Source organism: Hordeum vulgare, chromosome 7H, assembly GCF_904849725.1.
Source record: "Hordeum vulgare subsp. vulgare chromosome 7H, MorexV3_pseudomolecules_assembly, whole genome shotgun sequence".
In the NCBI taxonomy this organism is placed as follows: Eukaryota; Viridiplantae; Streptophyta; class Magnoliopsida; order Poales; family Poaceae; genus Hordeum; species Hordeum vulgare.
In genome coordinates, this window is record NC_058524.1 from 579,573,328 (window position 1) to 579,595,665 (window position 22,338).

The following is a 22,338-nucleotide window of genomic DNA, read 5'->3' on the forward strand; positions in this document are numbered from 1 at the left end:
TGACCCATATACCCTTACTAAAAAATTGATAGAAGACTTCCCCGAAGACTGAGAGAGGAACTTGCTAAGGTTCTTAAAGGAACAAAATACCAAAATAGAAATACTATGTCCTTACATCTTCAAGTGAGTGTTAGTGTCTTGTACTATAAATTCTATTTTGCTTACTGAATGTTAACTCTAGTTGATGAGTTATGCATGCCTGCTTGTATAAACGTGCACAAGTTTCACTAGATGCTGCTAAACATTAGAGTTGTTGCTGGAATTGTTAAAGTTGAAGAATCACTAAATAAAAATCCTCAAGATTACACCAACGTAATTAAAATGCTTGAAAGGTAATTTCAATCATTATCACACTAGCTATATCAAACATCTTTTGTTCATTTTGTGATATATCAAGTAATTAATAGCTGTTTTATTCATTTCCTTTGCAGGAAGGGTTTGGAAATGGTTCATCAAAGAGGTTAGCGGTGAATGGCAACCGAAACTGCATTGGAAAGTGGTCAAGGTAATTAATTAAGTAGTACTAGATATGTCCGCACTTCTCTTTAATTTCAGTTTCAATATCATTATCTTGCTCGATTATTATCTCATTTAATTATATTCTCGCAAAGTGCATGAGTCAGCAATAGAGGACTAGTTTATGCACATACTACGTGTGCGAGAACATTCGCATGTCGATCAAATGTCGGCAGTTTAATGAACAACAACGTGAGGTATGTAAACACTATTCACAAATTTTATATAATGATCTAGTATATATTTTTTCTATATAGGACAAATTTTAGCTACCACCGGTGGTAGTTACCACCACTTGTGTTTTGTATGTTGTATGGAGTATGTATCAAATTAAAGAGTATGTATGTGTAGTATGTAGTATATAATCATGTTTAGGTAGTATATATATTGTTTTTTTGGTAGTATGTATCATACTTTGTGTATGCTCTTTTTTACATACAAATATATATATGTATTTCACAAATATAATAAAAACTATGAGTCAACTAGTAATTTTTTCATGTAACTTACTTTGAAAAATCTTGTATATAATATATGAACATAATTAAAATGATAAATTAGTATATATACTCCCGCATGGTAGTATCTTGAACATGTGGGGTAACTACCCCTGGATGGTAGGATATATTTTTTCTATATATATACAACTAATGTATTAATATTGATCTCCTTTGTTTAAAGATTGATGAAATGCGAAAGAAGCTCCTACCAGAGAACCGCATACGAGTAATTCAAAAGGAAATTGCGGGATTTTTCCTCAGTGAGGTCATACCTAGAATATATATATATATATATATATATATATATATATATATATATATGACAAATTTTATGTACCACCGGTGGTAGTTACCACCACTTGCGTTTTGTATGTTGTATGTAGTATCTATCAAATCGGAGAATATGTATGTGTAGTATGTAGTATATAATCATGTTTAGGTAGTATATATACTATTTTTTTGTAGTATGTATCATATTTTGTGTATGCTCTTTTTTACATACAAATATATACGTATTTCACAAATACAATAAAAACTATGGGTCAACTTGTATTTTTTTCATATAACTCGCTTTGAAAAATCTTATATATAGTATATGAACATAATAGAAACAATAAATTAGTATATATATTCCTGCGTGGTAGTATACGGAACATGTGGGGTAACTACCCCTGGGTGGTAGGAGTATATATACTAATTTATCGTTTCTATTATGTTCATATACTATATATAAGATTTTTCAAAGTGAGTTATATGAAAAACTTACAAGTTGATCCATAATTTTTATTATATTTGTAAAATACGTATATATTTGTATGTAAAAAAGAGCATACACAAAATATAATACATACTACCAAAAAAATAGTATATATACTACCTAAACATGATTACATACTACATACTACACATACATACTCTCCGATTTGATAGATACTACATACAACATACAAAACGCAAGTGATGGTAACTACCACCGGTGGTAGATAAAATTTGTCCTATAGGAAAAATACATCCTACCACCCAGGGGTAGTTACCCTATATATATATGATCGTACGAGAAATTTTATTATATATTCATAAACGTGTACAATATGTAGTAGCTAAAATATGTTTGAAATGAAAAAGAGTTAAATGGAATACGCAAAATCAAAATGAAAAATAAACTATAAACCCTAAACCCAAACAAAAAAATGCAAACTCTTTAGTCCCGGTTGGTGACACCAACCGAAGCTAAAGGTCCTCCACCTCCCGCCACACACTCGCTGTCACGTGGAGGGACTCTAGTCCCCGGGTGTGGCCAACCCTTTAGTCCTCACTCTTTAGTCTCGGTTGATGATCCGGGACTAAAGACCGTTCCTAACCGGGACTAAAGGCCCATTCTCCACTAGTGGGCATTTGCATCGATTGATGCACACAGTCATTCTATTGTACAATTTTTAAGGTATTACATAAATAGAAAAAAAAACACGACCACGAATAATACATTTGTACATAAGACTCTCGTGTTCACTAAACCTATTGTTATGCTACCATAGAAACCTCTTGAATAAAGCTCGTACGTCCATCTCCAAATGCTTGCATCCAAAGTCTCGAAACTTCGAGCCTCCACATGCTGATGTAAGGAGTACGTACGGATTCGGTGCGTAGCTATGTAGATAACCTGTAAAAAAATGGAAAGTTTGGCATTATTAAACATAAGGATAATAGTCTCACCTGGATTTGAGCCTTAAGTTTTTCATCCGCCCCACACAACCAATTTCCGACCACATTATAGATACTACTCCCTCCGTTCCTAAATATAAGTTTTTGTAGAGATTTCACTAGTGGACTACATACGGATGTATATAGACATACTTTAGAGTGTACATTCAATCATTTTGCTCCGTATATAGACATCTAGTGAAATCGCTTAAAAGACTTATATTTAGTAACGGAGGGAGTAGAAGGCAGTGGAATATTAAGCACGACATGGGTCGTCAACAATAGCAAGCACGCGAACGGGAACAACAGGAAGAAGTGCTCGAGTGTTTCATCCTCGTCATAAAAACACAATATTTTAACTACAATTCCAGTTATCCTTAGTCAACATGATTGTACAAAGATATACAAATCAAAAATATTTATCTTAAGGGGGACTTTTACCTTCCTGATATATTTCTTCCTAACAAAATATCGTCATTTGTTAAATCTGCGTACATATACTACATTGAAACCTAAGAAGCATATCTCTGAGTCAAAAATCCTCTCCAAGCCTATCATTCGTATAACAGCAACTACGAAGGAACCCTTTAAAATAATTCCATTTTGACCTGCACGAGACCTTTTCAAAATGGAGAATTTGTAGGTTTCACTATCACTTGTAACAGCGTTTTGGAATTTGTTATTTAATTCGCAATAGCTCTTACTATACGCCCATACCCCATCATCATTCAACAGTTTGAACGCACATTTATTTATTTTTATCTCCCGAACCTCCACCCCAAGACTACCCTTGTCTTCAGGTCGGAAGATAGTGTTTTAAATAGTTAACTGTTATTTGTCCTCGCTTATGCTTGTCAGATTAACAGAAGAATATGGTTTTGTAATATTCCAGTTTTTTCCGACCTTCATTAGGCACTCAGAGAATGTCTAACATGAACATTGACATCCCTTTCGCTGACCAAGTTATTTATCTTAAACATGTGCTCTATACCATCCCACTCCTTCCAGCAACTAGGATGATTTTCTTAAACATGTCCTCTATACCATTCCACTCCTTATTTAGGAGCTTACAGACGTGGAACCAACATAACGAAACATGAACGTCCCAACTTCGCAGTTCTGATAACTCACATATGATAAATGAAACAGAAGTATGGAATGTATTTACCTTGTCATGTCAGAAATATGCTATTCAAAAACGCATATCCAGCAACCACCCCTCCTTCATTTAGTGAAGCTGCTTTGGTCCTCAACAAATAACCGCACTGATCATTTATAATGACCTTGTCATTGTTCCTATATCCATGAAATAAACAATTTTAGCAAGTGTTAAATATATGTCAAGTATTACAATAGCTGATAATGTATTACCTCAGGTAGGCTCCAAATATTCCGAACTCAGAAACCACATTATCCCTAACAAAAGTTCCCTCGCGGACAAGATAGCTGGGGGATGCTGGTGGGAATATCCTTTGCATTAAGATGTATGCTGCAATTTCATTGCTTCCATCCTTCCGAAGGCGAATCAACGTTTCACGCAAATTATCACCATAAATGTTATTCCCTGAATGGAATATCAGGTTTACTCATCGGTCATTGGTGTCTAACATTTTGGCTGCATAGTGAGATTGAGGTAATACCTCCACCCTCCCTCTGTGGTTTGAGAACAAACAACTCCGGCGATTCAATAGCGGAATTGACTATACTGTCATTCTCCAAACTCCACAATCCTGCGAAGCATTTTCGTACATTTTCGATGTCGGATTTGTTGTCAAGAAACCTAGTACGAAATGCAGGGTTAGAATAGTAATCATGTACAGAAGGAACCATTGATAACAAGTATCATTAGATATTTTCTCAAATGTTCTTTTTTACTTGACTTCCAATTATCTATGTAGTCAAACCATCTGAACTTCTGAAGTTTGACCATGACTAGACTTAATGCTATGTAGACTATTTACAAACAAATTATATCATCATTACATTAGTTTTTTCTTCTTATAGTTACAAATCATATCATTTTTTAATATATTATTATTGCAGTAAACATGATAGTTACATTTTCACTACGAGGTTTACTATAAAGTTTGAGCGAGTCATGTGTCACCATGCAACAATAATGAAATCGGATTACCTTTCAAGCACTTTTTCCTTTGCCAGTTCTTGCTGAATCTTCTTTGTACCGACAAGATGATGTGCTATTGATGGGCACTTAATAGCAGAAGAACGCTCAATCAAGAGTCTTGCTCTCCATTCCTTCAAGAAAAAATAAGGCAGTTGTCTGAATAGCAAGTACTTGAGTAATTCTGTTGAACTACGATAAACGGTACTAGAAAAAATCAATGCTTAAATTTTATGTTTGTGCTTGCACATCTATGTTCAAGCACTTTTTCCTTTGCCAGTTCTTGCCGAATCTTCATTTTATGTTTATATACCATCAAGAGAACGAACCATTAAACACACCAAAATATTAACCATGTATCAAGTTTAATCATAGCTAGTAAAGGAAAGATGGACATACGGCTTCTGATGGGTAGTCAGCCGGTGAATAGCCTGCCCTGAAGTAAACTACTGCAACTGGCCGTCCGTTTCTGAATGACAAAACAAACAAAGTTCTATGTTCCTCAAATCAAGCATGGCGACATCGCATGTAACATTCTTTCAGTGGAACCTTACATCACAAGTGTCCCATCGGGACGAAGATCCCCTTTGGCTTCTATTTCTGCCATGGTCTTGCGAATAGTCGTCACCCCATACGTGAAAACAGAAGTTAAGGAAAAAACATTATACATTTTTTGATAACTGCATGCTATGACCATTTTTGAAATCGAATAAGATTCCTTTGCATTTTGTATTAGTGGCATCTAATATAAAGCCACGACATGGCATTAGTGTACACTGAAGGATATATTTCTCTCAGCGCGACCGTGATCCAATACTGGTCATACATGTACCTTTCTTCTGCTTGAACAACGACTAGAACTACTGCGCTGAATGAGGAAAACTTGTAGTTAGTACGGAAGTCTGAAGAAGTTACATGTCTTCATCAAATTAAACACCTAACCTTTGGTTGTTGTACTCAGCCCATGCACTAGCTAATGCTTCGGCGTGCTGGGTTATTGCAGTGTTTCCAACAACACTAGCTGGATCCAAACCAAGTTCCCTCTCATGGTGTCTGATCAGGTTTCTGCACATTGCATTCCAGATTGGTATTGTCATCAAATGGTTCAGCAAAAATATCCAAATATAGTTCGACAATGTATGTGCGAATTTGTGCAGAGACAGGAAATAAAGTCGGATATATATGGAATCTGACCTATGGAGCTCAGATACACCACAAGCAAGACCATTGGAGGATGTGGAGATCGTGTTGAGCTCTACTTGAAGAAGCTTGTCCGTTGCCCCATCTACCATGTAGTCAGACCTGGTTAGACACAACTGAATGTCCTGGAAGATTTATCCAAAACCACATCATTGTTAGAGTTTTTGATAAAACTTCATTGTTGGAGTTAACCTAAGAATAACATTTAGTTGGATAGGGTTAGCACTTATAGTAACCTTATACTCCCTCTGTTCCGAGATAAGTGACTCAACTTTGTACTAACTTTAGTACAAAGTTAATTTGGGACGGAGGGAGTATATTTTAGATGTAAGTTCCACACTTACCTCTTTCTTGTTCAGTTCCATCATCTTTGAGTGAATATCTAGAAGCCTCCTGGTGAATGGATCCACTTCTTTTGTCCTGTACGAGAAACATTGATTTTCACAAATTATCTGAATCCAAGAGCATATACACTTTTGAATTCTGATGTTCGATTCTCTGAGAAAATAACCTTGCCAAAGTCTGCTGCAAGAAGTCTCCATCCAGGCTGACACGGTGAACGAGCTCATTGAAAAGTGGAGCCAACTCAAGCGCTTGCTCCCAGTAAACCTTTGGGAATGACATTGGCAAGAGAGCAAACGGAGCATGGAGCAGACCAACACCAGGTGCCTTTCCTGATCTCTGAATGCACCCCATGACAAATTACGTCAAAATTCTAAAACATAATTAGTGAAAAACTCAAAAACCTTGCGTCTCAATGCATTGATAGAAAGATGAGTTTGTACAAGCATGAAGAATAGCAACACCCGAAAATTACAACATGATGCCTCTAATTGTGGGAAGCAAGGCCACCGCACCCCTTGCACGCACGGTCACCCATTGCCTCGCTTTTTGTCTTGAACATGTCAAGTAGGTGAGCTAAGATGAGTTACCCGATGTCAAAGATGATTGTGTTGTGATGCTTTCATATGCACCGGGTTTTTGTTAACATTTCAGATGCTCGTCCAAAGAAAACCTTTCAAGTTTTTGTCAAATCTGCTTATGGGTCTTCCATTTACAGTGTTTTAAATAGCGGGCTATGTCAAGCGACGGACCTCCAAATCGGTTATAGCAGACTATAACGGACTATTTGTACATGAGACCGTTTAGCGTCACCCCGCTGAGAGTATATCAAGACTACAACGAGGCTATACCCAGCTATTTAAAACTATGCACATTTATATCTAGGAGCACTAACTAGTGCAGATGCGTTGGTGGTCAGGGCCTACTTGACCAAAGTGTTGCGGGAAGAATCCTGGTATCTGGTCGGAAAGGAAAAGTTCAGGCTAAACCTGGGTGCATTGCACTCTCGACGAACAGTAAAATGAAAAATAACAACAACAAAAAACTAAAATTTATGGCGTCTGAGATGCTGAAATATTTTATTTTAGGTGCTTGCAAACTTTCATGGAGAAATGACATCCAAGAAGCTCCACACAAGAAAAACAAACTCAGCACTCAAAAGTGCTCAAAACTTTGAGCACTACTTTTTTTTTCTAGACCTCCTTGGATGATCGCATTACCCCATCAGATTCTGCAAGCACCTAAACATTCGTGCATCTTTGAAACCAGAAAATTTTCCGAAAACATTGATTGTTTTTGTTATTATTTTTTATTTTACTTTGTACTGCGGATCGAGGATGCAATGCACCCAAGTTTAAGTAAACCTGTCTCGATCGGAAAAGGAACTAGCTGACACTCAATAACCGATGAAAAGTAGGGAAACACCGAGTCAGTTGCCGAGCACTTGGCAAATCTGTAATGATTAATCTGTTGTAGTAAAACGAAGCCAAACCCCCGTGAGGCTGTCCATGGCATAAACATTTCACACTCCTTTCCGGAGCAAAAACATTTTACATCCATAGAAGAACAACACTAGCTTGGCGAGTTCATCAAGCAACTCGACGCATGGTTAATTTACGTGGCCGAACGAGAAATGGCCTCCGTCAACTCTCTATCACCCATAATGTTCCAGAATAGTATAGGATGACTGAGAACCCACATCAACCAATCCTCCCTTTTCCTATTTTTAGTGTGTGGCATTAGTTTAGTCCCAAAATTGCAGGGCCAAATATTCCCCTTATGGTGCTTTCACCAGCAGTCTCTGTCGTTACGTCATTGTCAGTTGTTACACCCAACAAGTTGGTGCTCCTCGTGCTGAAATAATCTATCTAAAAATTTGACGCGGACGGCAATACTCCTATATTGGGCAAGTTGTTTTCGCACGGGTCTACCAACAATTTGTTTTCTTCTTGGAAAAATTATTGTTCTGAACCTGAATCATTCAGCTTGTCGGAGTTAATTAGAACCTGAATCGTTGAAATTGTATTCTTCTGCGTACTACTTGCTCCGTTTCTGAATATATATATATATTTTAAAATTTTCACTGTAAACTACATACAAATGTATATAAATATATTTTAAAATGTAGATTAATTTGTTTTGCTCCGTATCTAATACATAGTGAAATCTCTAAAATGACATATATTTAGGAACGGAGGTAGTACTTAATTGTTCCAAGGGCAAACCAATCTGTGGTTGGATGGTTAGACCGACAATGATATCCCCAACCCTTTAAAGTTCAAGTCCTGATGTTTAAATTATTCCTGAATTTATTTCAGAATTTTCAGCGATATGGTTTCACTGTGAGGAGACGTCCCACTCCATGAGGAGGTGCCTACGATGACTTCGTAAATCTCAAGATGATATGTCGACTCAGTCTCTCAAAGGTGCTCATATGGGTAAGATATGCGTGTGTGCGTTCATAGGGTTGAATGTATGCGCGTGTATATGAGCGCTTGCGTCTGTATTGTGTTAAAAAAATTGTTCCACGGTTCAATCAAAAGCATAAATGGTGTCTCCGGCTTGTATCAAAAGTTCAAAACTAAGTCAGCCGATCAAATATGCAAAATTGAATGTACCAGGGCTATAAGAGATGACTGCGTTAATAGTTGTGCAGCTTATGCTCCAACGAAGGAAATGAGCTAGCAAGGTCACGTCACCGGATGGTTCTTGTCGCCGACGACGAGGCCGTGCTGCGAGCACCAGACGAGCGCCTCCTCCACGAGCTCATCCACCAGCCCCGGCGGCACCGCCAGCTGCTCGAACCGCCTCCCGTCGCCACCCTCCGTCGTGGCAGCCACGGGCGTTGCTGTCCCTACGACGGCGCACCGCGCAGGACGCAAGCACGAGGATGACGACGGTCTCGCGGCAACGACGGAGCGCGGGCACACGGCCATCACATTGACCGAGCCGCTCAGGCTCGCAGCGCAGGATATGGAAGCGCTGGTAAATGCGTTGGCGGCCGCCATGGTCGTTTCTTGCTTGCTTGGTGGAGTTCCACTGGAGTGAGAGGAGCGAGCGGAAGCAGTTCATATATAGTAGGTGAGATGGGAGAGGAGAAGGGGAACATATATGAAGGTATACATGGAATGCATGTGTTATGATAGAAAAGGTGACGCTGATGCGCGTAACGTAGGGACAAGCAGGGCGTCAACGTCCGCGCTCATTTGCCACGCGTGATGATAGTTAATGTTGCGCGCGGATTGCCACACACCGATTCAGTCCACATCATCCACTCCAAATGAGGTGACTTGATGATAGGCATGAGGGGGGCATATGCTTGCTGGGCGGTGGAATAATACATGCCTTGTTTCCTCCTGCTTAGACTAGTCATGGTAAGAGTAACTTAGCCAGTAACATAACAAATTGCTCACGTGTCGTGTAGTTAATGAAGAGAAGGGTATTTACAGTAACATAATATGTTACTGTAACATATCACTTTTCGATAAAAAATGAGTCTATAACACTAGTGGAGAACGGGCCTTTGGCCGGGACCCTTTAGTCCCGGCCTGCCTCTGGGCCGGGACTAAAGGCCGGCCACGTCGCTCCAATTCTCAATGCCTCTCTCGAGGCTTTAGTCGTGGCCCGTAAGGAGCCTTTAGTCCCGGTTCGTGTTCCAAACCAGGACTAAAGGGCTACGCGGTGGGCAGCCCGCATGTGCGTCACATTTAGTCCCGGTTTGTGTCTCAAACCGGGACTAAAGTTCTCTGCCTATATATAGCACAGCCCCCCTCTCCCCTCTTCCTTGCATTTTTCTTGGATGGAGGATTGTGGGTGTGTGCTAGCTCTCCACTTTTTTTTGATGCACTAGAGGTGTTTGTTGAAATGTGTGTTAGAGCGATGCCGCTTTAGTTCACCGAACACAACTACGATATGAGATGCCTGAGCCACGCTTAAACCTCTTCCTCTTTATTTCTACTTATTCTAAAAGGTTAGCAACTATATTTCCTCGTTTAGACCGTGCGGTACTAATTTTTAGGATCGTGATTGTATTTGATATACTGTCATATAACACAGATGAGCCATCCATGGATGTACGGTGATCGACGCACAACCGCTTACAGAGAAGGCGTGCATTCTTCTCGAGATGCAGCCGATGCGAACAAGCATGGTGGTGGCTATATGTTTTGTCCATGTGTTGAATGTCGGAATGAGAAGGATTACACTTCCTCAAGAGTCATTCAGAGCCACCTGCTTCGGTCCGGTTTTATGTCGGGCTATAATGTTTGGACCAAGCACGGAGAAAGAGGGGTTATGATGGAAGACGACGATGAAGAAGAAGAGAACGATGATGACAACTACCGATCTATGTTCCCTGAGTATGCTGATACCACAATGGAAGACAATGAAGAAGAAGATCAGGATGAAGAACGGGAACCAGATGAGCCCGTTGATGATCTTGGCCGGGTCATTTCTGATGCATGGCGAGGTCGCGACACAGAAAAGGAGAGGTTGCAGTTCGAGCAGATGTTACAGGACCACAACAAATTGTTGTACCCAACTTGTGAAGACGGCCAGAAGAAGCTGGGTAGCACACTGGAATTGCTGAAGTGGAAGGCAGAGACCGGTGTGACTGACTCGTCATTCGAAAAGTTGCTGGTACTGATGAAGAAGATGCTTCCAAGAAAGAACGAATTGCCCGCCAGCACGTACGAAGCAAAGAAGCTTGTCTGCCCTCTAGGATTAGACGTGCAGAAGATACATGCATGCCCTAATGACTGCATCCTCTACCGCGGTGAGAAGTACGAGAATATGGATAAATGCCCGGTATGCACTGCATTGCGGTATAAGATCAGAAAAGATGACCCTGGTGATATTGAGGGCGAGCCACCCAGAAAGAGGGTTCCTGCCAAGGTGATGTGGTATGCTCCTATAATACCACGGTTGAAACGTCTGTTCAGAAATAAAGATCATGCGAAGTTGTTGTGATGGCACATGGAAGATCGTATGAAAGACGATAAGTTGAGGCACACCGCTGATGGTCAGCAGTGGAGTAAAATCGAGAGAGAGTTCCCGAGATTTGCAGTTGACGCAAGGAACTTATGGTTAGGTCTGAGTACAGATGGCATGGATCCTTTTGGGGAGCAGAGTTGCAGTCACAGCACCTGGCCCGTTACTCTATGTATCTACAACCTTCCTCCTTGGTTGTGCATGAAGCGGAAGTTCATTATGATGCCAGTGCTTATCCAAGGTCCAAAGCAACCTGGCAACGATATTGATGTGTACCTAAGGCCATTAGTTGATGAACTTTTACAGCTGTGGGCCGAACCAGGTGTACGTGTGTGGGACGAGCACAAACAAGAGGAATTTGACCTTCAAGCGTTGCTTTTCGTAACCATCAATGATTGACCTGCTCTTAGTAACATTTCAGGACAGTCAAACAAGGGATACAATGCATGCACGCACTGTTTGGATCAGACAGAAAGTATATATCTGGACAAATGTAGGAAGAATGTGTACCCATACAATCGTCGTTTTCTTCCACCCAAGCATCCCTTAAAGAAAAAAGGCAAGCATTTCAATGGCAAGGCAGAACCCCGGGGGAAGCCTGTCATCCGTACTGGTGCTGAAGTATTTGATATGGTCAAAAATTTAAAAGTAATCTTTGGAAAGGGTCCTGGCAGCCAACCTGTTCCTAACGGCCCTGATAAGCTCGTACCCATGTGGAAGAAGAAATCTATATTTTGGGAGCTACCCTAGTCGGAAGTCCATGAGGTCCGCTCGGCAATCGACGTGATGCACCTGACGAAGAATCTCTGCGTGAATATTCTAGGCTTCCTGGGCTTGTATGGGAAGTCAAAAGATACACCGGAAGCACGGGAGGACCAGGAACGTCATAAAGGAAGAGATGGCATGCATCCAGGGCAGTTTCAAGGGCGTGCCAGCTATGCTCTTACTAAGGAAGAGAAGGAAATCTTCTTTGAAGTCCTTTTCAGTATCAAGGTCCTGACTGGCTTCTCGTCGAATATAAAGGGAATCGTAAATATGAAAGACAAAAAATTCCAAAACCTAAAGTCTCATGACTGCCACGTGCTTATGACGCAATTGCTTCCGGTTGCATTGAGGGGAATTCTACCGGAAAATGTTCGCCTGGCAATTGTGAAGGTATGTGCATTCCTCAATGCAATTTCTCAGAAGGTAACCGATCGAGAAAGTCTATCAGGGTTACAGATTGATGTGGTCCAATGTCTGGTCAGCTTTGAGTTGTTTTTCCCGCCATCCTTCTTCGATATAATGACACACCTCCTAGTTCACCTAGTCGAAGAGATTAGAATTCTCGGTCCTGTGTTTCTACACAATATGTTCCCCTTCCAGAGGTTCACGGGAGTCTTAAAGAAATATGTTCGTAACCGTGCTAGGCCAGAAGGAAGCATCTCCAAGGGCTATGGAACAGAGGAGGTCATTGAGTTTTGTGTGGACTTTCTTCCTGACCTTAAGCCGATTGGTGTTCCTGAATCTCGGTATGAGGGTAGGCTGACAGGAAAAGGCACACTAGGAAGGAAAGCAAAAGTATGTATGGACGGGCATTCTTTCTCTCAAGCACACTACACAGTTCTACACAATTCCATCGTGGTGGCTCCGTATATTGTGAGACACAAGAATATTCTACGCTCCAAAAACCCGGGGAAGACTGACTCTTGGATTAAAGGGGAACACGAGAAGACTTTCGGCAGTTGGTTGCAGACACATCTCATAAATGACGACACCGTTGGAGATGAGTTGTACTGTTTGGCCAGGCCACCATCTTCGACTATATGTACTTTCCAAGGGTATGAGATAAATGGGAATACATTTTACACGGTTGCCCAAGATAAAAAAGAGCACCAACCAAAATAGTGGTGTCCGCTTTGATGCAACAAACAAGATTGGGCACTGTTTGGAAACATATTACGGGTACATAGAGGAGATATGGGAACTTGACTATGGACCTACTTTTAAGATCCATTTGTTTCGGCGCAAATGGGTGAAGCTGACAGGTGGCGGGGTAGTTGTAGACCAAAAGTACGGCATGACAACAGTGGATCTCAACAATCTTGCGTACATGGACGAACCATTTGTCCTAGCAATGATGTCGCTCAGGTTTTCTATGTGAAGGACATGTCTACAAAAATGAGAAAAAGAAATCAGCAAAAGAAGATATCGTCCGATGAGCCAAAACGCCACATAGTTCTTTCAGGGAAAAGAAACATCGTGGGAGTAGATGACAAGACACACATGTCAAAAGATTATAATAAGTTTCATGAAATTCCGCCCTTCAAAGTGAAAACTGACCCAAGCATCCTACTGAATGATGAAGATTCTCCATGGCTACGACCCAGAAGAAAACAAAAATAATAGATAGGAATATTGGTGCAATAATGTAATAATGTATTAAACCTTTTATGTAATGCATGTATGGAATGTACTAAATTTCAAACACTTTTTCATTTTCATAGTTTTGTCAAATTCTCAAATACGCAAAAAGAATTTTAATAAACCTTTGTAAGAGATGAGTTCTCGTTCGAAATTGTTGAAATTGTGTGATGTGCCTTTGAATGGTGCATTTTGAACGCACAAAAATTATGGAGTTCAAATAAGTTCAAAAAACCATATTATGAAATTAAATATTATCATTGCCAATTCATCTCTATTATGAAATTAAATATATCAAAAAACCATTGCAGAACATATGACCAAATTAATACAAGTTCATCTTCACATTAAAGCCAAAGAACAGTAGTGATCAAATGTTATTATTGCAAAAAATAAATACATAAAGTTCTCTCATAAAACAACATACAACTATGTAAAACATTTAAATAAAACAAAAAATGCGATCAAAATCGCAACTAAGGTAAGAATTGACCCAACAGCATAATGATACCAAGCCTCTTTATCAATGGCATATTTTCTAATATTCCTAATCTTCAAGCGCATTTCATCCATCTTCAAGCGCATTGCATCCATCTTCAACCGCATCGCATCGATCTTCATCTTGCGATCATCGATGACATCGGCGACATGCAACTCAAGTTCCATATTCTTATCCTCAATTATTTTCAATTTTTTCTTCAAGTATTTGTTTTCTTTTTCAACCAAATTTAAATTCTCGACAAGAATTTCTATGTGGGTTGGAATTTCCGGTTCACATACCTCCTAGATTAAAAAATATATGTCACGTTGGTCGTCATAATTGTCATAAACACTAAATAAAACAAATAGTTATAAAAGATAATATATACCACATCCGAATCATAGACAGGACGAGGGCCGACGGAGGCGGATACCAAAACCACCGCACTATATAATAACAAAAAATAATGAAAGTGAGTAATTTATACAAGTATGTATCTAAATCATACAAGTAAGATTTTTTTTCTTTTAAAAAAGATAAGAACAAGAGGCTCACCACGGTGGTGCTCGCGACGAGATCGGCACGGGGCGATCGACAATGGTGAGGACGGGCATGGGACGACACCCTACGCATGTGCAGACTCTAAGAAGTTAATTTGAGCATTTGAAATGAGCTACACTAGCAGTGACAAATGAAAGGATGAAGTAGCTAACCTTTTAAAACACTTGTGCAGTTGGTGCACGGCCAAACCTAGACAAGTATTAAGGAAAATGGAGCTTGGAGGTCGAGCTTGGAGAGGAGAAAGCTTAAGTAGAGTGGCTCGGGTATTTCATCGAACACGTCATGTGCATGAACTAGAGTGGCAAGAGCATGGCATGGTCACACTTCAACAACCAAAAAACAGGGGATATGATGGGCAGGGGCGAGGGTTTATATAGGCAACACTTTAGTCCCGGCTTTTGTCTAAAACCGGGACTAATAGCCCCTCGCCTGCCGCCTGCCGAGGAGGGGCTTTAGTCCCGGTGCGTGGCTCTAACCGGGACTAAAGACCCCCTTTAGTCCCGGTTGGAGCTCCGCACCGGGACTAAAGGCCCCTGCTTCCCGCCTTCTGGTCTGCCGAAAAAGGGCCTTTAGTCCCGGGTCGTGGCTCCACCCGGGACTAAAGGGGGTCTTTAGTCTCGGATCGAGCCCCGAACCGGGACTAAAGATCCACCTAAATAAGCGGGAGTTAGAAAATTTCCAACCCAAATCGCATTTCCTTCTCTCCTTCTTTCTCGTTCTCCTGCCCGGCGCGACACAGCGACGAACTCGACGACGCCATCAGGCTGCCCGCCGTCCTGCTCGCCGCCGCCTGCCGTCCTCCTCGCCGTCGCCGTCGTCCTCCTCGCCGCGCGCCGCCCTCCTCGCCGCACGCCGCCGTCCTGCTCGCTGCACGCCGTCGACACCTCCGGCCGGTAAGCCCCCTCCTCCCCAACACTCCGTCCAGTAGAAGAAAAAAAGAAAAAGGAGAAGAAAAGAAGAAAAAGGAGAAGAAAGGAAGAAAAATGAGAAGAAAAGAAGAAAAAGGAGAAGAAAGGAAGAAAAAGGAGAAGAAAAGAAGAAAAGAAGAAAAAGGAGAAGAAAAGAAGAAAAAGGGAAGAAAGGAAGAAAAAGGAGAAGAAAGGAAGAAAAAGGAGAATAAGAAGAGGAGGAGAGGAGAAGAAGAGGAAAAATAGAAGAAGAGGAGAAGTAGAAGAAGAGAAAAAATTAGAAGAGGAGGAGAGGAGAAGTAGAAGAAGAGAAGAGGAGAAGTAGTAGAAGAAGAGGAGAAGTAGAAGTAGAAGAAGAAGTAGAAGAAGAGGAGAAATAGAAGAAGAGGAAAATTAGTTTAGGGTTACAAGAAGAAGAAATATTTTTTTGTCATTTAATTTTGCTATTGTATAGTGTATATGCTTAAGTGTTAATAGTGTTTCTTAGATTATTGCTTAATTTTGCTATTGTATATGCTTAAGTGTTAATAGTTTAATTTTGCTATTGTATATGCTTAAGTGTTAATAGTTTATTTTTAGCAAGAAAATTAATATAACTAGTTTAATTTTGCTATTGTATATGCTTAAGTGTCCGGGACTGGGCTCCGCCCAGCTGGTATTTTAGAGTTTAGGTTCTAGCCAAGACCCGGGACTAAAGGTCCTCCTATATAAAACGACACTTCGAAGTTTCCAACCCCTCTTATATAGTTTGTTAGTTTATTAGTTAATCAAATGTCCGTTTTTTGCAGAACTATGGATCCACATATCAGGAACCTCGAAGACGAAGAACTTCTCGAAGATATAATCAAAGACAGCCCCGACGTTGAACCAGTTGAATCTCCGTCGTCATATCTAAACCCCTCCGGATATGGAATGGAGGTCGAGCGACACGAAGATGAAGCCGATGGGGCAGGAGATAGGTCCAATGACGGAAAAGGTGATAGCTCCACTGATGGAGAAGCCGATGAAGAAATAATAAAGTCCGGCGAGGTATACATATGAAGTTCGACAATCACTTGTAATATGTGAAAAATATTGGAGATAGCTCTATATTGTATACATATACATTCATTTGACGAATGTTTCTCCCTCTTAGGCCTCCACATCGAGCAAAGCTACGAAACGAGGCCCGACTAGAAAGTTGGATGCACGGATGCATTACACCTTTGAGGTGATATTGCCTACGGGCGAACCCAAGCTTCCTAAGAATGCTGCTGACACACTCAAGAAGCAATGCGGAGTTCTCGTTAGGGATCACGTCCCGATCAGCGTTCGGGAGTGGAACAAGCGCAAAGGGGCAGCCGATAGTGACTATGTCGCCGAAAGGTACAAAGATAATCTTTGGAATTATCTCATGTCACATTTCAACCTGCCAGAATGTGAGAATGAAGACGCCGCAGACAAACTGAGGGCCAAAGTCAAGCAGTGGACTCTAAAGAAGATGGCCGAACTGTTCCGTAGCTGGAAGAAAAAGCTATGGAAAAACTATCTGAAGACAAAGAAAGTGCCAGTATTCGAGGGGTAACTAGCCAAGCAGGCGAATCACTGGAAGGCATTTCAAGAGTACAAGGAGTCAGAAGATGCCCAGGCATTATCAGAAAAGAACAAGATAAATGCCGACAAGAAGAAATATCACCACAAGCTGGGGCCAGGGGGCTATGAGACTGCCATCCCAAAGTGGGATAAGAAAGAGCAAGATCTGCTAGATAAAGGCATCGTATCTGAACCACTCCGTGATGAGTGGGAATTGAGAGCAAGAAATAGGTTCCTTGCGCATGGTGGTTCGTACGACGAAGAAACAGGGGACCTCATCTGCAGTGACGGTCTTAGGATACCCAGGGAGAATTGGAAAAGGATAGTGACAGAAATTAAGGAGGGACAAAGAAAGTTCACTGCAGATAGAGAGAACGATTTGCTCACACTGGTCCTCGGCAATGACGAACATGGAGGACGAACACGAGGCTTCGGTCCTTCTTACCCGTGGTGGCTTGGGTTTGCCAGAGACCAAGACACTTACAGAAGCCGAGAGAGAGCAAAGAAGCGGCAGCAGGATGAGGAGAATGACAAGTTCAACCAGTTGCTTGCCAGGATTAACAAGCAACAGAAGCAGATTGATGAGCTTAGAGGAGTAGCGCGCCAGGAAGATCCTGCACTTGATATTACCGGCGCCCCATCTAAGCGAAAAAGCAGCGTGGCTGAATCTGAGGCCCCGCCCGACGATGCACGAAAAATGATAGAGGGCGGTCCCGGCTACCCCGTGGATGGAATCAAGGAGTCAACATCATGTGAACTCCATCAGAAATTCAAGAACATATCCATGAAGGTGGCCGTCGGACAAGCTTTACCTTCTGGCCCTGATGCACGCTGGCATGGCCGTGAGATTCCAGCTGGCTTTGCTAAAGTCGGGGTGGATGAAATCCTGGCGGGGTTTCATGATATGGAGCTCGACATAGCTGGACCCGAAGATGAGAGGACACTCGGAGAAGTACTGGGTGGAGTCATCCTATGGGACAAGAACTACATCAAGCTTCCAGGCTCGGCCCCAAAGACAACACCGCCTCCGAGTCGTCGCAGGTCACCTACACCTCCATTACCTCCAAGCCCTCCACATGACGTCGGTCAGCACAACACGAGTCCATCTCGATCACCACCGCCGGACTTGGGTCGTCCGTCTCCGCCGCCGCCCGCTCAGGATACTAAGCGGGAGCGTGCCACCAAGAACGCTCCGCCGACGATTCCTAAGCGACGGAGCCCCCCAAAGCGCAAACGGTCGCCCCTCCCAAAGGTACGTCATGCTAATCTTCCTATCAAACCTTATGATCGTACCCCCGAGGAAAACGCCAGGATAGCAAAGGAACATCATGATGCGTAGATGAAAAAGAAGGAACCCGAGCCCCGCCCGGAATACACCGAGAAGCAAATAGCATTTGCAAAATACTTCACGACCCTTCCATCACAGTATGACTTACACCATAAGCCTGATGACTATACACGCACATTGCAGAAGGAAGTGAAAAAGAGCAGATCACCTCCAAGCCCTCCACATGACGTCGGCCAGCACAACACGAGTCCAGCTTGATCACCGCCACCGAACTTGGGTCGTCCGTCTCCGCCGCCGCCCGCTCCGGATACTAAGCGGGAGCGTGCCACCAAGAACGCTCCGCCGACGATTCCTAAGCGACGGAGCCCCCCAAAGCGCAAACGGTCGTCCCTCCCAAAGGTACCTCATGATAATCTTCCTATCAGACCTTATGATTGTACCCCCGAGGAAAATGCTAGGATAGCAAAGGAACATCATGATGCGCAGATGAAAAAGAAGGAACCCGAGCCCCGCCCGGAATACACCGAGAAGCAAATAGCATTTGCAAAATACTTCACGACCCTTCCATCACAGTATGACTTACACCGTAAGCCTGATGACTATACACGCACATTGCAGAAGGAAGTGAAAAAGAGCAGATCACGTGCAAGTGCAAGTGGGAGCAAATCAAGTGCAACTACAAGCAAGAAAAAATCAGACATTCCTCAGCTTGGACAACAGGCCAAACAGTCGATCCTACCCCTCAAGGTGTTAACCGAGAATGTTCCCCCTCTGGTGCAAGGGCAAGCTTTTGAAATAGCAAAGGACTGGGCGGCTCAATGGGGTGTCTCGGTTGAAGATGTTCTGGCTTCCCAAGACGACAGGTTACCCAAGGCTGTGGTAGCCCCTAAGCCACAGTTTGTCATGGGAGAGCCTTTGGTCTGCAAAGATGATCGCCCAACAAATATGCGTTACTTGCATCAATGGTACTTAAGTGAATCAAAGAATGGGAGAACGATGATCGTGGTGAGTGTCCCACGGGAGTACTACGGCCGCCCCGAAGAAATCCATATCGACTTTGATGAACTCTTCCAGATGTACAATGGCGACGCCATCGACAAATCGCTTATGAGTTGCTATTGTCTGTAAGTTTTTCAATTCGTTGTCTACATATAACTTGTTGAGTTATTTCAATTCATTGTCTATATATAACTTGTACTCTATTATGCAGAAAGAAGATTCTGGATTGTAAAAGTAAGAACATCCTAAATATTGGGTTTATTGACCCAGATAAAATACATATAGTGACGCTAACTGATAAACCCAAGGAGACGGAGGAAAACCTTCTAAGGTTTCTAACAAATCAAAATTTCCGTGACCACATACTGTTTCCATACAACTTCAGGTGAGGGTCTTTACTCTGTTGTGTCCATTCACTTATAAGTGTAATTGATAAGTTACTAACACACACACACATATATATATACATGTGCAGCTTCCATTGGATTCTGTTGGACATTCAAATTGATAAGGGAAGAGTTGATGCCTTCGACCCATTATCGAGACCCTTGGAACAGTTCCAAAGCCTGCAGGACATGCTCCAAGGGTAATTTCAATCATTCTTGCGCTCTATCGGTCTCTTTCGATGATTTTCTGATATATCAATTAATGAAAAACTTAGCAAATCATTATCCTTGTCGGGCAGGGTTTGGAAGCGGTTCAAGTGCGTGACTCCCGGTAACTTTCCTGAGAAGCTGACCTTTAGAGCGGCTCAGGTAAGTAGTAGTATGATATACTTCTATTTTCAATACATTTATGATGCTAGATTATTATTTTGATTATATATATTCTATTCTCGTAAAGTGCGACCATCAGCCACGGGGAACGCATCTATGCGAATACTATGTTTGCGAGACCATTCGCACGTTTACCTCTGAGCACAAGGATCACAGATTCGACGTAAGCAATGAACATTCACACCTCTATTTTTACCCATCATTCTTTGTTATCATGATTGATATTCATATTCATCTCCTCTTCTTATATAGAACACGGCCATGAGGACGGAGGTCCTACCAGAGCAACGCGCGATTGCTGTTGCAGAGGAGCTTGCGACCTTTTTGAGGACGGAAGTTATAGATGACAAATGACGATTTAGTGTAGCTAGGGGCCATTACTGATGTTCGTCCATGTAATCGAATAGACGGGCTCTAGTCCCGATAATTCAGATCTCCATATAATTTTATATATATGCTCGTTTGTAAGATAAGTTAATCTTATATATATATGCATAATTATTTTTATTTAAATTATATGAAAACTAATTCCCGAACACCAAACGAGGCATCACGTTAATCTCCCGAACACCTAAACCCTAAACCCTAAAACCCAAAAATAATTTCATTCAAAAAAAACCCAAAAATAAGCAAAATCTGAAACTCTTTAGTCCCGGTCCGTGTAACGAACCAGGACTAAAGGTCCTGCCCCTGGGACGCTACGAGGCGCCCACGTGGAGCACCTTTAGTCCCGGCTTATAACAGCCTTTAGTCCCGGTTGGTGAACCGTGACTAAAGCCCCTTACGGGCCGGGGCTAAAGGCCCCGTCCCCACTAGTGTTAAGTTAATAGATAAAATGTTACTGTAACATTAGTACTATGTTATTTGTATTATGGAGGAAGCAACTAAAACTAGTGCCATACCCATGGCGCTAGTATAAGTTACCCCATTATGACAAGCATTATCCTAACCTCATATGTCATGTCACTGACTCTTAAGTGGTGTGATATTTCGTTGATCCAAACGAACGTGTGTCTCCTAACTTACCATCGTTGCGTGGTGCAGCTATAAGGAGCAGCTCGGGTGGCCAATGACGGCCTTGTCTGTATTACAGATCATTACATCAACGTCGACCACCATCAACCCAATTACTCTCATGGCTTGGAAGGACCGGAATGCTAGAATTTTCAACAATGATCACCGTTCCATTATGGCAACTATTTTCTTTTTTTAAAGCAGAGTACAATCGAAGTCGTCATGAGTTGGGCTTCGCGAGAGTGTTGCGTAGTGTAGGATGTTAGAGTGCTGGAGTCTAACGGCGTTGTTTGGTTTTTTCGTTCCTAGGCAAAGGCTAGGGTATATGGGGCCTCAATGTGAACATATTGGTTCTCTTCTGATCCTCTAATAGATACTACACTGATCCTCTCATGTTTTTGACAAAAAAATGTGTCTTCTTTTTCTATGGCATCTACACAGTTAAGATGCACACACAGAAAACACGTCGACAAAAAAAAGTCTTACAAGATCAAAGCTATGCCTAAACAAGAAAAAAAGTCAAAGCAGATACAAAAAAAAAAGTGCCGTAGCGTCAGATTTCTTCTTCTACAAACGCCCACTGTCCCTCATTGGTGATGACAGGGAGCACATGATAAGAAGTTCGCAAACTATGTCTAATAGTAGTAGTGCTCTCGTGATTCTTTTAAAAATAGTAATAATGAAATGACTGTCACAGGTCAAACTCAACTAGCAATGCCAGCAGGTGGCAACACGCAGCGCTTCAAAGTAAACTCATATATGCTTACTGAATTTTGATAACAAAATGTAACTGGCGTGATTATGATCACCTTGAGGAGCTATAGCTAGCCAATAGTTTTAGGTATGTAACCCCTCCAAATGTATGCGGTGCACAAGGTACCCAAGATGGCAGTGGTGGGGTGAGTTTGGTTCGCTCTCTAGTTGTTGCTAATCTATCTGTTTAGACAAAACGAAGCCAAAATGACA

The 22,338-nt window shown here is 41.8% G+C and overlaps 1 protein-coding gene across 1 annotated transcript; it reads right to left on the bottom strand.

Moving 5' to 3' along the window:
• Positions 1 to 2,058: 2,058 nt before the first annotated feature.
• On the bottom strand, positions 2,059 to 9,451 carry LOC123412178 (glutathione synthetase, chloroplastic-like). Its single transcript, XM_045105117.1, has 13 exons — positions 9,081 to 9,451; positions 6,551 to 6,720; positions 6,384 to 6,459; positions 6,034 to 6,164; positions 5,782 to 5,904; positions 5,627 to 5,707; positions 5,394 to 5,474; positions 5,239 to 5,308; positions 4,852 to 4,973; positions 4,358 to 4,497; positions 4,089 to 4,281; positions 3,886 to 4,013; positions 2,059 to 2,676 (listed from the first exon to the last, which is right to left on the bottom strand). The coding sequence occupies exons 1-12, from the start codon at positions 9,387 to 9,389 to the stop codon at positions 3,890 to 3,892; spliced, it is 1,620 nt and encodes a 539-aa protein (XP_044961052.1). The 5' UTR covers positions 9,390 to 9,451; the 3' UTR covers positions 2,059 to 2,676; positions 3,886 to 3,889.
• Positions 9,452 to 22,338: the final 12,887 nt, after the last annotated feature.

Excerpts from the sequence above, each read along its gene's own strand:
- LOC123412178 (XM_045105117.1), bottom strand. The coding sequence starts at position 9,389 with ATGGCGGCCGCCAACGCATTTACCAGCGCTTCCATATCCTGCGCTGCG. Across the intron at positions 6,460-6,550 it reads TTGCAGCAGACTTTGGCAAG|GACAAAAGAAGTGGATCCAT; the intron begins GTTATTTTCTCA and ends TTTCTCGTACAG. Across the intron at positions 4,498-4,851 it reads AAGGAAAAAGTGCTTGAAAG|GTTTCTTGACAACAAATCCG; the intron begins GTAATCCGATTT and ends ATTTCGTACTAG.